At 36.3% G+C, this 18,323-nt stretch overlaps 2 protein-coding genes across 2 annotated transcripts; one reads left to right on the forward strand and one right to left on the reverse strand.

Annotated features, from left to right (window-relative positions):
- Positions 1 to 418: 418 nt before the first annotated feature.
- On the reverse strand, positions 419 to 4,571 carry LOC129450799 (immunoglobulin superfamily member 1). Its single transcript, XM_055213809.2, has 8 exons — positions 4,416 to 4,571; positions 3,158 to 3,237; positions 2,823 to 2,861; positions 2,328 to 2,618; positions 1,744 to 1,989; positions 1,607 to 1,648; positions 1,424 to 1,511; positions 419 to 978 (listed from the first exon to the last, which is right to left on the reverse strand). The coding sequence occupies exons 2-8, from the start codon at positions 3,201 to 3,203 to the stop codon at positions 783 to 785; spliced, it is 948 nt and encodes a 315-aa protein (XP_055069784.2). The 5' UTR covers positions 3,204 to 3,237; positions 4,416 to 4,571; the 3' UTR covers positions 419 to 782.
- pomgnt1 (protein O-linked mannose N-acetylglucosaminyltransferase 1 (beta 1,2-)) lies at positions 4,482 to 18,229 on the forward strand. The gene is made up of 21 exons (XM_073870252.1): positions 4,482 to 4,612; positions 4,757 to 4,859; positions 5,021 to 5,136; positions 5,700 to 5,765; positions 6,424 to 6,537; positions 7,405 to 7,522; positions 7,662 to 7,760; positions 7,892 to 8,019; positions 8,877 to 8,947; positions 9,890 to 9,965; positions 10,055 to 10,138; positions 10,227 to 10,268; positions 10,348 to 10,406; positions 10,597 to 10,669; positions 10,746 to 10,874; positions 11,094 to 11,219; positions 11,343 to 11,407; positions 11,513 to 11,557; positions 11,645 to 11,780; positions 12,628 to 12,737; positions 16,452 to 18,229. The coding sequence occupies exons 1-21, from the start codon at positions 4,493 to 4,495 to the stop codon at positions 16,531 to 16,533; spliced, it is 1,962 nt and encodes a 653-aa protein (XP_073726353.1). The 5' UTR covers positions 4,482 to 4,492; the 3' UTR covers positions 16,534 to 18,229.
- Positions 18,230 to 18,323: the final 94 nt, after the last annotated feature.

Here is an 18,323-nt window from a genome sequence, read left to right on the forward strand (position 1 = left end):
CAGTGTACGGAAACAGATTGTTATTGGTAAATATGTCATTAGTCTACTGTTTGTTGCCACCTGGAATGTTTATTGGTGACCTCTGCATTTGATTTTACACAACCTCTTTCTTTAGACGGTTTCATCGGACGCACGTGATACACGTCTGGATCCGAACCTTACTTCCGGTTTCTTTTTTTTAATGGTCTGACTAGTTGCTAAACTGATCTCTTGAACAAATGCTTCGTTGAAAATAACAAATGTTTTGGTTTCCTAGGTAATCTATGTGTTGTTGTTTTGCTTGTTATATAAATAAACTACGTTTAAAGTACTTTGTTGTTATTTATTATTAGCGGAGTTTACCGGAAGTTACTGCGGACCGCGACAGCCGCTTGTTTATGTTGTTACTGCTGAAACCGTAAATCAGATATATGTTGCAATAATAATAATAATAATAATGTCATTTTATTATATATTTATGCATTTGGCAGATGCTTTCATCCAATGCGACTTTTATTGCATTACACGCTATACATTTTTTTTATCAGTACTTGTGTTTCCTGGGTTCAAAACCAATGACCTTTCATGCTGCAAACGTAACTGAGCTATACAGAAACACTTATACACTCCTGTATACACTATGGTTTCATAAAGAACTTTTAACATTCACAGAACATTTCTGTTTCGTGAAAGGATTCATGTACTAGAAAAGGTTTTACAGACTAAAATGGTAAAAAAAAATAAATGACTGAAATACTCATTGGGAAACCAAAAATGGTTCTTCTATGGCGTCACATTTGTTTTTAAGAGTGTAAATAATCAACTTTATTGTAGAAGAATGGTTTGATGCCAGGAATTTGTTGCTTGTCCAGCAGATTGGTCATCTCCATCCAGGGAAGATCCCACTGGATTTCAGTCACGTCCTGCTTGGTTTTAGGCATTTCCTGTTGGATTCGTTCCCTTCTGGATGCCCCATTGAAACAGGCAAGCAATTTCTCCCTGAAAACCATGCGTAAACATTGCTGTTTACTTTATAATGAACAATGTACAACAGAAGTTTATTCAATAAAATTAATGTAATACACTCATAAACATAAGCTATCACAAACTGTACAAACAAAATGCACATACTGTAATCAAACAAACCTAGTTTAAAGTTTTAAAAGACTTAAATTACATTGCATGCTTATGCATTTTTAAGTTTTAAAGTATACCTTTAACATATCCTAAATGGACTGACTGATGCTATTATTATATTTTTTCACTTTCAAAAAAGTCCCAAAAAATGTCCTACTATGTAGAATTTAGTTACAGATATACATTTGGTGCCAATATGTACCTCTAAGTATCTAATACAAACTCTTTCTGTGTCATTTTTGAATAGTGACAGTCAGGGATATTTTTTCTGATATTGCAGCAATGTGAGAAAATTAATATACTGTACCTGAGACCTGGAAACAGTAGCCAGAGCACAGGAAGAACCACCAGAAGAACCAATATTATCAAGAGCACTGGCAACCATACCAGATATCCTGGTTAACATAAATACCAATTATAAACACAGGCATTATTATATATATATATATTACTCCAACATCAATCACAGGTATGATGTCAGATTTCTTACCTGTAGATGTTGTTTCATCTTTTGCGTCAGCTGTGGAGTTCTCTACAGAGGCAAGTTTACGAAGTCACTAAATTAGAAAGTGAAATTACATGCACACAGTGGTTAAGCAGACCTTGCACAAAAATCATACATCGCACCTCTAACTGAAAGCCAGTTCTCTGAACTCTCCAGACTTGTATTGGCAAAAGCACATTTGTAGAAGCCCTCATCATCTTGGGTGACATTTTCGATTGTCATCTGAGTGCCGTTCACTGACAGGACTTGGACTCCATTTTTGTAGAGGAGAGTCTGGCTGAGCTTATACAACCAGGATTTGCATTCCAGAGTTATTGACTCTCCTCTCATCACTGGGTGAACAGGGCTCAGGAGAACTATCTCACCATCTGGAGATATAAGAACAGTGACTGATGCAATATCCAAGTTAAGCCAGCAAATGGTTTTGGACAGTAGCTGGTTTATTAGATGTTTCAAGGTGGTAGTCCATCTTGGACCAACATGTTACAAACCAGCTGGTCATAACAACTTTAGGTGGTCAAGATGACTTTCTGCATCTACATTTTTCTCATAGAAACATCAGTTAAGCCAATTTCAACAAATTTAGATGCAATAAGTCACTAGAAAATTTGGAGATCATTTTTTTTTTACAGTAAAACAAACATGAAATGTTTCCGTTAAATGTAAATTGTGCTTTAAAATATATAGTTAACATTTATGTTCTTACAGCTCACAGTGATGTTAACAGAGTTGCTTTTCTTGTCTCCGTCAGAACTCTCACACCAGTACAATCCGCTGTTCTTGCTATCAATGTCTGTAAATCGACAGTTTTCAGGGTTGCCTGGAGATTCTGTGCCATTTAACGGCAAACATCCAGATATCACTTCTGCTCCTTTTAACCTCCGCAATATCCAGCCTGTTGAATTAGCGTCATTTACAGAGCAGTGAAGGGAGAACTCTTTACCCCTAAAGTGTTGTCTGCTGTCAGGCCAGACCGCCAGGGAAGCAGGGGGTATATCTGAGTGAGAAGGCAGAAGATTGGAAAAGGAAGATGACAGCAACCAAATAACAGTGATTTAATCATTTCATGGAAAGAGTAAGGAGAAAATGGGAAGTTGTTACATTTGGGGGAATATTCAAATAACAGTAAACATTACATGATGTGTGTTGAATCAGCAAAATGTATCCATTTATTTATATTTAATAAAGTATTATTTCTTACTTTCATAGGCTCCATTTGGTAACAAAGATGAAAACAGCACTAAAAAGATACATAATGCAATAACATTATGTTACAGTCCCACAATTTTTACCTCTGTATCTTTTAATTGAAACATTCACATTTGATGCATCTGGTACACCATATCTCCTTAGCCATATATTTAAAACAAATCAATCCCCACATAAAATACAATCTCTAAAATGAGTTAGAGTTAAAATGCTCACCAAAATAAACAGCAACCAACAAAGGTCTCATATTATCCTTTGGTGCTGCTAAATGGCAGAGAGACTTAATGACCAGTCAACATCCAACAAAACATTTAAAGGCATATTTACCCCTCCTTTCCGTTTCTTCCAGATAAACTGATAAATTCGTTCCCATGCCGTTTGTAAACAGGGAATCTGGCTTTAAATCTCTGCACGTGAAAGAAATATAGTAATAGAAAAAAAAAACTATTTGTTGGACTAAAATTAAATCTAAAAAGTTTAAATAAATACCAAAAAGAACAATTGTAAACTTTACTATAACTTTTTACTAAATATGTGGAAACTTGCAAATGAATACTTTTATCACTTGGGGACACTTCTGGCATTAGAAGCCAATGTACATTTAAATTTAAAACAATTTTGTGATGTGGGCCATCAAAACGTACTTCAGTAATTCAAAGGGGCTTCTGCTTATTATTTGTATTATTTGGTTTGTAGGTATTTTGATAACACATAAACATTGTATCAGGTTATTTATTATTGCCCTTTTACAAATTGGTGGTCATACCAAAGGCACATGTAGTTATGATTATAAGTTCTTTATTATTTACCACAAATATGACTTAGGATGTTATGATTTTAATAAAATGTTTGTATTGCACTCATTGTACCTTGTTTGGAAAAAGTCTCTACCAAAAACAAATGTAAATGTGTTTTGTTACCAGGTTTATTCATTTTTATGTTATTTAATCGTAAATTATATTTTTTACATACTTCGTTTTATTTATAAAGCAAATAAATAAAATATATTTAATAAAAATATATAATAAAGTATATATATTCTTTAAATTTGGTTGTATTTATATATTTTTTGTAAATAAATTCATAAACAGTTGTTCACAGGAATGTGGCTTTTATTTTGAAAAGCACAGCAGTGGGAGTCTAGTCTTGCTCTCTCTCTCTCTGGCTTCACACCGCTCATTCCTTGCATATGGCCAAATGGTACTAAATCTGCAATAACTAAATTACACTTTTGTCTTTTGATGATTCCGGACGTCGCTTTTGTGGCGACATAACACGATACTGAGGTAAACCGTCAACGGCTTTTATTCTGTACTGTGTTATTGAAGTGTCAACAGAAATAGCTTTATAAAGAATTCCAACTAGTTCTTATCTAATGTTACTATTGTACGTTACCTCAACATTTGCACTATTTGATAAAATTAAACGTTCGTTTCTACATCTCGTGCACGTGCCTTAATTATCTACTGAAATGTGCAATTTTGCAGAATTTCGAGAACATTAAAGTTGTTCCACCTGCATCGTGTTTATTTTTTACATTGCAAGACATATGGCTTAATTATACTCATTTACAACCGCTATTTACTGTGTGTTGTTTAGATGAAGAAGACGTGATCGCAGGTGCTGTTGGATACAGGCAGGTGTTAATAGTGTACTGCAGGTATGGACACCTGGACACCCAACCCAAAAGCCAAACCGTTCATCCCTCGCCAGCAGCGCAGCCTCTACCTCACCTGGAAATACAGACTGACCAACAAAAGATCATTACGACGAATCTGCCAGGCCAGCACGTTCGACTTAATCAGATTATCTTTTGCTTTGTATCCAAAGATGAAACCAAGCATGGAGTACTTAATATTAAGGTAGCAGTAATGTATATAATTCCAATTTATTAAGTTAAGTGAGTTTCTCTTGCTGGATTTGCAGGCCAGTGCTGTCCTCTTTCTACTGATCACAGTGTTTTTGAATATCAAACTCATTCTTGACACAAGGAGAGTTGCAAATGAGGATGATGTGGCCCAAGATTACGGTAATTGTTGATGTTTGTAATGCTTTTAATGCTGTCATTTGGTTATTAATTAGATTGTAAACAGACTAAAATTGTCAATGTTTTAAGCTTTACAAACTTTTAGTTTTGCATCTTGTTTGTTAGCTCACATTGTTTTTTTCTCGCATATCTCGATTTCTCAGATGATGCGCTGCCTAACATGGAAACTCCACGCAGACCAGCCAGTGGGAGGAAGGTTTTGGATATTGAGGTGTACTCGAGTCGATCTAAGGTCTATGTGGCAGTGGACGGCACCACTGTAAGTTATTCTGAGCCTCTTTTGTTGTATAAAATAATATGTGGCGGCTTTTGACTGCTCTTCCGAGGATGCGCTACTTCAAAATAAGTGTTCGGATTGTCACGTGTGGTTCCCTTTTCCAAAATATGTGTCATGCGTGTGGAGAGATCCTGTGTGCATCACTTGTTTTGTCAAAATAAGTGCCTGCTGGAGACACGTCAAAACCGTTTATGATAAAAGAGACACCTACGTTCCCTAAATACGTGCAAGACACTCCCATTACACTAAGCTCTGATTATGCATGAGATTGTGCGAGTATCTGGCCTTTCAATTTCAAGGCAGCAGGCACTTATTTTGGCATGGCACGTGGTGCACACGCGATCTCTCAAAGCCCAGAACACATATTTTGAAATGACGAACCACACACATGACAAGCTACATACATGTTGTGACGAACTTCGCATCGTGCGCTTCAAAAAAATAAGTCACCAGCCGCCACTGGAGGCAACAATATGTTATTGGCACAGCGTTCATGTGCTGATCTTTATTAATTTACTTTAGATCATATACTTTTTGTCTTGCAGGTGCTGGAAGACGAGATAAGGGAGCAGGGCAGAGGCATACATGTTATAGTTCTGAATCAGGCCACTGTGAGATCACATCCACACTATTAAACACATTTACCGTATTTTTCGGACTATAAGTCACACTTTTTCCAAAGTTTGGTGGGTACTTGAACTTATAGTCAGGTGCGAGTTGTACGTCAAAATTATTACATATGAATCAGTAACCAACTATGTTGCTCATGTATTTGTGTAATTCAATGGATTCAGTGATGCGGAATGACTTTGGGACCTTTTTGAACTTGATTTGGCTTGTCGTGTTAATTTAGCCTATTCAGCCTCCCAGCTATGTTCTGTATGCTATTGTGTATCGTGTAAATAGCTGTTTATATTACTTTAACATGTACAGACAACTATTCAGCCTGCTGTTCTGTGCTGTTGTTTAGTTGAATAACTTACCTTTCCAGATTAAATGTCTGTTCTTGGGCTTGGATTTTGTGAAATAATTTTTTTAATAAATGCGACGTATAGTCCAGTACGACTTATAAATGTTTTTTTCTCTTCAAAACTTTTCATTTTTGACTGATGCGCCTTATACTTCAGAGCGACTTATAGTCCGGAAAATACGGTACATATTTCCCTTATGTAATAATAGTATCCTTTTCAGATATCCTCTCCATGACTTGGCTGTTGTTGGGTATTTTTGTGGTTGTATGACTATAGTGCTCTTCTTATGCTTTTTTAGGGTCATGTGATGGCCAAAAGAGTATTTGACACGTATTCTCCACATGAGGATGATGCCATGATCCTCTTCCTCAACATGGTCACACGTGGCAGAATCCTTATCTTCACTATTAAGGTTTGATTTTTATGATTATATATATTTATGTATTTTAATCTTAATGCATGTTACAATGCGTTTAAAGTATATTGGTTAATGTATATTTGTTTCCTTGGCTTTACAAGCACTGTGCTTTACCAGCTACAGCAGTGGTTTTCAGGTTTAACACCACAGAATTTATGATAAATTAATGTATTTTAAAAAATGTCATAATCCTGGGCCCACCGGCACCATCTCGGGGCCGCCTTCAGTTTAAGAACCACTGTTCTATTGCATAGTACCCCACGGTTTAGGTCGGGTCGGGTCAGCTCAATTTGGCTTGGTTTGCTTTTCTATCAAGTTTAGTAACACTTTGGAGTTGGGGGTATTATAGGCGTGTCGTTATTTTTGCTCTGCCTACTGCTGTGACATCACATGAGTGAGAGCATTGTTGGAATGCTATACATTCCCAAACATTCATTTATTTCTCAATCTGCCACAAAATTAAAATTGGCCACCACAAATAGATGGTGTTCCTGATTCTCAACCTGTGGATGTTTTTCATTGCTAAAAGGGAGAACTTGCAGCAAAGCACCGATGACAACATGTTTACTCGAGACAGCGCAAGCTAGCACGAAGGTAAAGCTAATCTTTTATATTATACCGATGACGCTGGTAGTGACGATTCTCTCAGACCAATCAGTGATCTACAGTGTTTTCACGTCACTTGGAACCCCAACCGAGGTGATACTAAAAAAAGTATTGGTTAGTACGTACTGCACCCATTGGAAGGCCCCCAAAAGTAAGCTGACCCGACCCAAACCGTAGAGTACTATGCAATGGAAAAGTGCCATTACACATGTTTTTGCTTGCTAATATATGTACACTTCTCCTTGGTATCTTAAGGATGAGGGTACTTTTCATCTGAAAGATGCTGCAAAGAATCTTTTGAAAAGTTTTGGGAGTCAGGTGGCTGTCACCTTGAGTTGGAGAGATATGTGGACTCTGGTTGTGAAGAAGGGAGGTAAGGACACTGAGTTTTTATCACCTTTCTCACCTCTTGTTCTCTCCCTCTTTCATGAACACACATGATGCTTGTTTGATAATATCTATTTGTATACTTACTGTGCCACTGTAATACACATTTACTGTTATTTGTTTAGGTCAAGTGTATGGGGAGAAGCACTCCAAGTCTCCAGCTCTCTCTACGTGGGGTGATCCTGTGCTGTTGAAAACTGAGGTTCAACTTACTGCTTCTGAAGGTATTTCTGCCTTTTTCTGAGTTGGACTGTGTTAGTAATGGATTGCAAATAATGTTTCTCACTATTATGGCCCTTATATACTGTATAGTCATTCTCTTTACAACTCAACTAACTTCACTCAATTATTTCAGAGGCAGAGTGTCACTGGCCGGATACAGAGCTGAACCGTAGGAGAAAACTTTTTTGCAGTAAAGTGGAGGGTTACGGGAGTATTTGTAGCTGCAAGGATCCAGCACCTATAGAGTTCAATCCAGATTCAGTAAGACACGCAATCTCACCTGAAATGAAAATTCTCACACTCATGCCATCCCAGAGTATTTGAATTACTTTTTTAGTTGAACACAAACAAATAGTTTTATTGTATACATACGTTATTTACATTTATACACAAAGTACCGTTCACTAAATACGCTCAAAATATGAATTGTTTTCTCTTACAAATGTATTGTTTTACTTCAGAAGGCATATGTATTAACCCAAAGGAGTTATTTGTGGAAGGAAATATTATGAGACTAAATTATGAGAGAATGTTTAAATTGGGTGAACTTTTTCCATTTACATTAGATTATGTTTACAATAGTTATAGAAACTTTAGTACTGTTTGTTAATATGTAATGACTAATAACAGCACAGACTTTAAAGGGGACATATCATGAAAATCTGACTTTTTCCATGTTTAAGTGCTATAATTGGGTCCCCAGTACTTCTGTCAACCTAGAAAATATGAAAAGATCAACCCAGTAACTTAGTTTTGGTAAACCATTCTCTGCAAGCATGTAAAAAAAATTGTGATGTTAGAAGGGGATAATATCGCCCCTTAATCTGTACTATACAACCACTTCACTGCCATTTAGTGCAGAGATTAGCTCATTTGCATTTAAAAGGACACACACAAAATGGCACATTTTTGGTCACACCTACAAAGTGGCAATTTTAACATTCATCATAAATGATGTATGAAGTATTTTAAGCTAAAACTTTACATATGTACTCTGGGGACACCAAATATTTATTTTACATTTTTTTTAAAGTCTTGAAATGTCCCCTTTAACATTTTTTTTTGTTAGTCCTTATTCTGAGACATGTGTTGACTAAACATTTTTATGTCTTATGTAGCTGCCTAACAACAATGTCTACAACATCCCAGTTGCAGTTATAGCCGGAAATAGACCAAACTATCTGTATAGGTTAGTAGACTTGCTGTTTTTTCCATACTACTAAATTGTGCAGTTGAATATATTTTGGTAACATTTGTGTCAAGTATTTGTGTTTTCTATGTCTAAGTACAGTACTGTGCATAAGTCTTAGGCCACCATCACCAGCTTTGTTGTTTTAGCAAAGTTCAATGTCCATCCATATTTATTTTTCACTCTTTTTATTAAGATACAAACAGAAAATACAGGAAATATTTACACAAAATTAAAAACAAAACAATTTTCAGAACTTTAATGTTTAAATTTTAAATGTCTTTAAATGTAGTTTACCCTAAATATTTGATACCTCAACTTATACTTTTATACTGTTTTTAATACTACATACACATTTCCTGTATTTTCTGGTTGTATTCTAATAAAGAGACTGAGAAATAATTATAATATATATCAGTGGTTCCCAAACTTTTTTAGCGTGTGGTCCCCCTTGTGTACGGTGCATTCCTTCGCGGCCCCCCCAAAGAAATTTTGTGACAAAAACTGTTCTAAAACTCAACATTTTAATAAAAAAAAAAACATTACATTATACAAAAAGTAGTGCTTTTGGTTAGTAGCCTTATTTTTTAGGTTTAATTACACAGAATTCATGATAAATTAATGTATTTAATAAAAAGGGGCCATAAAACTGGGGCCCCCCTGGCACCATCTCGCGGCCCCCAGTTTGAAAACCACTGATATATGTGATCACTATAACATTGCAAAAACAACACACATCAAATGGTAGCATGGTGGCCTAAGACTTTTGAACAGTATTGTATATACTTATTTATCTTTCCTGACCAATCAGGATCCTATGAATGTTTTTTTTTCTGAGGTTTTGTTTCTATCAATAAAAATCTGGAATTTTGACTGTATATATGAACACCTACCATAGTACCTGACTATCTAACTAAATCATAAGTCACATTGTTTTTCTAGAATGTTGCGCTCTCTACTTTCCTCTCATGGCGTAAATCCACAGATGATCACTGTCTTTATTGATGGGTACTATGAGGTAACGTCTTTGCTTAATGTTTTTGCATTCTTCAGTCACTTCTTTAAATTTTTGTGAATACGTAGGTCCTTTTTATTTTTTATAATTAGGAACCCATGGATGTGGTGGAGCTTTTTGGTCTCAAAGGAGTTCAGCATACACCTATCAGTATTAAGAATGCTAGAGTATCACAGGTGATTTATTTGTCATTTTGTACTGTATGAATGGCTGGTAATTGCCTTATGCATAACAGTAACATAACACATGTATTTTTTTCCACAGCACTACAAAGCCAGCTTGACTGCAACATTTAATCTGCATCCAGTATGTACTTAACAACCTGTAAGCAATGAAATGGTTAAACAGCTTGTAAGCGTTTGACTTAAAAAAAATATTGTTTTAGGATGCAGATTTTGCCATTGTTGTGGAGGAGGACCTGGATATTTCCATAGATTTCTTCAGGTATGGTCAATGTAATTTTGCAAGTTGTAATATTGCAAAGTGGTCACTAGGGGGTAGCAAATTCTAACACTATTAAATTTTGCTAGAAGGACAGCTATTAGTTCTAATAATTTTAGTGAAGATTGAATAACAACATTTGACATCACTTAAATATATGATTAACCAGCTTCTCTCTATTATTTCTTTTCAGCTTTCTCAGTCAGACCATTCACTTGTTGCGTGAGGATGACAGTCTGTACTGTATCTCAGCCTGGAATGACCAAGTGAGTGAATAAAGATACATTTTTATTTTTTACTTTGCCAGGGTCTATCCTAACCAATGAAAATGCTGTTTTTCAGGGCTACGAGCATACAGCAGAGGACCCATCTCTGCTTTACAGAGTAGAAAGTATGCCTGGCCTCGGCTGGGTGCTTAAAAAAAGCCTTTACAAAGATGAACTGGAACCCAAATGGCCAACTCCTGAGAAGGTGAGGGAGCTCATTTCAATATTTATTTATGTCAGTGGGTATTAAGAACCAGAAGTATTTGCTATGTATTTAGCTGGGCACATATACCGCCTCCCTTGATTCTAAAAATAGTAAGGACAGTAGTTCCAGTCATGTTATGGAGATTATACTCTTCTTCTTATCAGATACATTTATTCAGCCTAATCTTTCCGTTTCATCCGTTTTATTGTCGTCCCTTAGCTCTGGGATTGGGACATGTGGATGCGAATGCCAGAACAGAGGAAAGGGAGAGAATGTATTATCCCCGATGTCTCTCGCTCGTATCACTTTGGTATCATTGGCCTTAACATGAATGGTTACTTCCATGTAAGTAAGATTAAGTGTGTTGTACATGGGACACTGAATTTGGGATTTATGAGTTCAGTTATGTGGTGTTTTTTATTAGAATAGGAATACCACAATTTGACCATGATTTTCTGTTTTCTATAGGAAGTTTACTTTAAAAAGCACAAATTCAACACAATTCCAAATGTTCAGATGAAAAATGTAGATGGGTAAATCTGTTATCTTTTTCACTGACAATTGCTTTTCTATTAATATCCTACTTGGTTGTTAGAAATAGTGAAAGTTAAATGTTGATGTTTTTTCTATATTTACAGTTTGAAGACTGATGCTTATGAGATTGAAATCCAAAACCTACTACGGTAAGTATCTTCTAAAGATCTTGCTGCTCTATATGGAGACGCTTCAGTAGTGCACTATTACTGCAATGATACGTTGTGTGTCTACAGTGAGGCGGAGGTCCTAGACCACAGTAAAAACCCATGTGAAGATTCATTCATCCCAGATACTGAAGGAAAGACCTTTGTAATGTTCATCAAAATGGAGCAGGAGACGGACACAAACACCTGGACTGAATTGGCAAAGGTACGACTTCAAACTGGAGATTAAATCAACACTATGTAGTTTCCATGTAAAATGACTTACAGCTCCCCCATGTGGTTGAAAAGCGCAACAGTGCCTGGTATCAGACACTCTTCTGCAGGCAGGGGGAGGTACTGGGCTGTGTGCGCTACCCTACACTGCCACTTTCAGAGTGTGCTTGTAGCAGCTAGGAGGCTGATCAGGTTGTAGCAACAGTACAATTTTTCCAGTTAAAAGTTGTTCTATCACTGAAAAAAAATTTAGAGACACTATTTATAGGTAAAAAAAAACTACATAGTGTTGCTTTAAATGCAATATTTAGGACTGACTGTCTGAATAAACAGATTACATTTTCTGACTTGAAGTTGAATAAGAATGATGTAATAGACAGACTTAGACTTTCACACACAGTGCCTGTGAATCAAACAAGAAACATAAACTACAGAAAGTTGGTCAAACCACATAACATTAGTACAAATTACACGATAACATAAGATATTTTGGGATTGGATTAAATATATAATATATAAATATGTTCTTGTATACACGTTATTTATATTTTAGTTATATTTATACTGCAAAGAAACTAAATTGATTCAAATCCGATTAGACAAATCTTCGTATCTCCACCATCTTCATACTTATTGAGCGCCTATGGGTTACATTGAAGCACAGGGAAATGGTGATGTGTCTTTCCTGTAACAACTGTGAGCTAAAGGTACAAATCTTGGAAGTATGGATATAAACGGCTCATTGTAAACACAGAGAGGAAAGACATAAAAAAAACTTGGGGTGCGGGTAGTAAAACTGTAGTATTATCTTGTGGCCTTATCTTGTTTATTGCTTACAGTGCCTGCATGTGTGGGACCTGGATGTACGAGGTTATCACAAAGGACTGTGGAGGCTCTTCAGGAAAAAGAACCATGTCTTAGTAGTGGCTGTTCCAATCTCTCCCTACTCGTGAGTATATGTTGGTCTAGTATAGGGCTGTTCCGAATACTTCGAAGCTCTAGTAGAAATCAAATCGAATATTCGAAGCTTCGGAAGGAGGGGCTGAACATTTTTTTCTCTTTAATAAAGGCAGGAATATGCGTGTGTGTGTGTGTGTCTGTCTGTCTACAGTTTTATTATGTGGCGGACGTGTTGCTGCAGACCCAAGGGAGCGTAGTGCCTTTTTTTTCGTGCAGTATGGACATGTGACACGTTTAGAATTAATAAACTTTAAAAATACTACAGAACAGCGCAAGCCGGAAGCGGCGTGCCTGTCACGTGTCCTGCGAGAACAGCATTAGTAAAACAAAACAAAAGAGAAATACTTCTAATAAGGTAGCCTAACATTTTTTTAACAAACAAACATTCCTGTATCAGAAATTAGCAGCACAGTAATAACTGACAGCGTAAAGGGTAGGCCATTTAAATAAAACAACGAAAATAAATGAACGAAGTTCAACAAACTGTAATAAAACGGTAGCATACTTTCAAAATCAAGTTTATTTATGATATTACATCATCCACTGTTTTTTTTCATCAGCAGAACAATAAGGAAGATATTTTGCAGAAACCCCAGTGCTCCGTCATGCAAGTCAACCGATCCGCACACTTTAAGAGCCAAATCATATATATCCAATACAAAAGTAATCCCCCATAACTCCGTGTGACATATTGATGTCTTGTGAAGCAAATCAATCAGTTTTTGCAAGAAACTGAACGTTATTTACAACACTATTAGCGTGAATGCCAAAGCAGGAAGCGTGCTTTCTGTTTGAGGCGATCTCTTCCACTGGTGGGGTTTGGTGGCTGTTGGCTACGGATGTTGGTCTCTCTGCGCCACCTATAGAGCGGGAGCGTGAAGCGCACTTCCTGCTTGGCAAAAGCTCTGCATTAACGCTGTAAAATATTTATATATATATTCGAATCTCAAAACTGAAAATCGAATGTCAACCCACGGAACGAATTTTCGAATATTCTGGTCCAGCCCTAGTCTAGTATATATGTAACTTCAAAGGACTGGGCCTTGAAATAAATAATCTGCAATACTGTTTAAATATTGTAATTTGTGCCATTGTAAGACATCATCATTTACTCACTCTTATGTTGTTACAAACCTGTATAAATGTATTTGTTCTGATGAACACGAATGAAGATATTATGAGGAATGTTTGTAACCAAACCGTCTGTGAGCCCCATTCACATCCATAGTAGGAAAAAAATAATACTATGAAAGTGAACGGGGCTCATGAATGGTTTGATTACGAATATTTCTTAGAATATCTTTCTTCGTGTTCATCAGAACAGAGAAATGTATACAGGTTTGTAACAACATGAGAGCGAGAAAATGATGACAGAATTTTCATTTTTGGGTGAACTATCCCTTTAATCCATAGCATTTTTCTTATAATTTGTTGTGTGTTATAGGCCTGTGGTTTCACAGAGAGGGCTTAAATTAAGCCAATCTTTGTAAAATTAGAACATTTAAGCTTTAATAAATCTCCAAATGTCCTTACTGGTGTGCATCTTGAGACAACGATGGCAGTGATGTACAGTCAAACCTAAATTTATTCTGACATCTTTAAATTTTTTCACATTATCACAATTTATTTGCTATAGTTTCGATGATGGTAAGAAAATATGACAAGAACTCAGTTTAACTATTTATTTCACTGGTTTTGGCCATCCTCTGTTAGAATGTTGAATAGCTGTCAGCTGTTAAATCTACACAATTAGTTCATACAAATTTAGGTCAACCAATTACCAAGAAATGCTTAATTTTGTTCAGTCTGTGGTGTAAAAGTTTGCATTAGCAATTAAAGGACAGGTTCGGTATTTTACACTTAAAGGTGCAGTGTGTAAGTTTTAGCGGCATCTAGTGGTGAGGTTGCGAATTGCAACCAACGGCTAAGTACACTGCCCCCCCTTTCGCATTTGAAACACATAGAGAAACTATGGTAGCCACCACCGGACAAACATGTCATCATCGGAGACAACTTAGTAAAAAAGGTTTGTCCGTTAAGGGCTTTTGTAGAAACATGGCGACACAAAATGGCGACTTTCCATGTAAGGGGACCCTCTGGGTATGTAGATAAAAACGTCTCATTTTAAGGTAATAAACACATAACGGTTCATTATGAAAGGTCTTTATACACCCCTGATAATATAGTTTTGTATGTTATGTTGCATTTCTGTCAAAAAATCCCTAAAAATTACACACTGCACCTTTAAAGCACTGTTTTCAGATTGTTTATGATGAAATAGAACGATTTTGACTGAAATTTGGACATATGATGCTGGCCCGAGAATTTTCGGGTGTTTATTCTTCCCTTGCCAATTGCAAGAATACAAACAAAGTTCCTGGCGCGGAGTAATACCGTACCTCACAGCACATTTAATACAAGTCAATGGGGTATGGACAAAACTACGATAAAACCTGTTGGAATGCGTCTTTTGCAGCGATTGTTGTGTGAGCATATCAGTGAACACCCCTGACCACTCGGTGAGTTTCACGTCTTTGTAAACGAAAGTTGCATTTTAGGAAGGACTGCTCCAGTGCACCTATTCAGCCACCGTAGAGATGGGAGGTGATACAATAAACACCCGAAAACTCTCGGGCCAGCATCATATGTCCAAACCTCAGTCAAAACCGTTCTATTTCATTATAAACAATCGGAAAACAGGGCTTTAAGTGTAAAATACCGAACTTGTCCTTTAAAGAAAAAACACTTGGTCAGTTTCCCAATTTTTTAGCAGTTTTACTGGTAGTCCACTATATAAAGGATTTTTGGGTATTATAGGTCACAGTTTACTTTATTTCTCTGTCCTCAATTGATTATAGTGTCATACAAAATTGTAAAAAAAAATCAAAAATTATATCTGGTGTCTGAATAATCTTTGGTTTGACTGTATATAATAATGTTATTTCAGGATATTTTCAGTTAAACCCCTCAAACATGCATTTTAGTCTGTATCTAAGCTTAATTTAGGTATTAGTTTTACATTTAGTTTTAATTTAATATATATAAATTGTTTTAGATAAATTAAACATTTATTTAGTTTTATTTATTTAATAAGAAATAAATTAAATAAATTAAATATAACATGGTCTCTGGGTCAATTCTTTAACTTTTCACATTTTTATGCTCTGTCTTAAGCCCAGGGAACACTGCAGGATTTTTGCACTCCTATAAGATTATTACCTTATCACACTGTGCGGTTGTTTAAACTTGGGTACGACAAGCAAGCATGTAGACTGTACGATGATGACACGGAGGCTTCGACGGCTGCGACACACGTTAGCGCAACGTCACCAGCATGTGCTAGTGGTAAACAAATACCAGTACGCAGGTCGTAGCAGCAAACACACTGTGGGTTGATCAGCCTGAATTTCTATCAGAAAACTATAGTAGGATATCTTTGGACGCAAGACCGGGAAAATGACCGTCTTTGAACCTCTATCACTGTACGACATAGAACCACCGATCGTGACGATTGTTTTACAATGCCAATCTTTCATCTGGAACAACCAAAAATCGTGCAGTGTATCTCAGGCTTTAATCGTTGGTTTTTATGGGGCAGAAGAAAATCTTTTTTTTTTTACTATTCTACAGTAAAAGCGAAACTATCAAGATATATTGAGTGTATTATACATCTGTATAACCAAACTGGCATCTTTCCCCACAGTGTTAAGAAGCCAAGTAATATCACTCCTATTGTCCTGGAACCGGCACCTAAAGAGGAAGGACCTCCTGTGGAACAGATTTAAAGTTCCAATACTAATTCCACCCAGGGGCCTTTTCAAACCACTGACACGCAGGCCTACGTCAGGCCGTCACTGGGCCTTATGTTACTATTCAGGCAATCGCAAGATTGAAGAGTGTGAAGTGTGGAATGAACCCCTGTGAACTGTCCTGCTTGGGTATCTTCTCTGACCTTCAGGCACGATCTTTTAAACTGGACTGATGTGAGATCTTCTGAAATGGCGTGTAACTGAATCTCCTCATGTTGTTGGTTTGTGGTTTGCTGATCGGGACCTAATTGTGAGGTCATGACATTTCACATGTTTATGCTGGGAGGTTTGTCACTAGAAGTTTTTTACTTAATGGTATTATAACAAAGGCCAGTGCCGGTTTTAGTTACTGAATGTGATGGTGGAAATCAGAATGCTGTGAAGACAAAAGGGATAAGGGGGAAATGGCAGGCAAATTTTTTTATTTTTTTTAATAACACTACTGATGTGCTGTGGGCCGTCCTGCACATATGTTTTAACTTATGTCTATTTATTTTGTCAGTATCGAGGTTTATTTGACTTCGTGAGCTTTTACTCAAGAACGATACTTTAAGCAACAAAGGCCTGGATTTGTTTACAGCTAACTAAATTTATCTACAGACATATATTTTTACAGCAAACGTTTGTCATTGTTTTTTAAATATTACATTTTGGATGCCGTGGTTTTAAAATGGTCATTGGTGACTGAAAAAAGGGTACAAAATGTGTTACTGGGGCGGTACCCTTTTAAAAAGTACACATTTGTACCAAAAGGGTGCCTATTGGAACCTCAACGGTACACACCTATAACTAAATGCTACGTATAAGATCTTTTTTTAAAGGTACCATCCCAGGGACGGGTTTGCACCTTTTTCGTAATAGTGTATGTTTTTATAAACCCGTATCTATTCAAGAAATCTTTAGAGTTTTTTAATGTGGTACACTGATGAGCTGAGATTGCCCTCCAGCAACAGCTTTGTGTATCCTTGTTGCCCCAGAGAACTCAATGTGATGGATTTTTCTAGAATGAGAAGATCTACACAACCACTAAAGAGCCGTAAGAATCAACCGAAGATCAACACTTCATAATCGTTTGCTTCATTAACCTTTCCTTAACAAAAGATACTGTATCTGAGGATAAGTGGGAAATGTGGATGCATTATGCAATAATGGTCAAATCATTTTATGGGTAAGATTTCAGATTCAAGCGTTCTGAAGTCTTTGGTTAGTCTGAAGCTTCAGTGGTCCAGTTTTACACACTTGCAATGCTATCTCATGGCAACTCGTACGTATTTTATACAAGGTGGCTAATTCGTAACCATTTGTACGACCAGATTCGTACAGTTTGATTTTGCCCGTGACATTGGGGTTAGGGGTGGGGTTTGATTATTTTTTATAATCTTATGTTTTTGTACGATTCACTTCATACGATTTAGCCAACTCGTAAAATACGTAGTTGCGTACGAATTCTCATGAGATCAGGCTGAATATTTTTACAACAAACATTGCCGTAAAACATTTATTCATAATATCTGGAACATGTGCAATACCAGAACAAAAATATTTTGATTTCAAGATTTCAAATCTATCAAGTTTGGTTTATCAAAGGCTTATTGCATTAGTTTTGTACTGTATATCTAAGTAGTTGAAAATGGTTTGTTATTGTATACAAAATAAAATTGTTTTCTGAAAATTCTTTGTTCATTTTTTTCTTTTATTTGCTTGAATCATTTTAAATAGCTGCAATCAATGTGAAGTGTTTATAAACAAACAATACTGTATAGTCA

The sequence above is a fragment of the Misgurnus anguillicaudatus genome, chromosome 8 (assembly GCF_027580225.2).
Source record: "Misgurnus anguillicaudatus chromosome 8, ASM2758022v2, whole genome shotgun sequence".
NCBI classification, from domain to species: domain Eukaryota; kingdom Metazoa; phylum Chordata; class Actinopteri; order Cypriniformes; family Cobitidae; genus Misgurnus; species Misgurnus anguillicaudatus.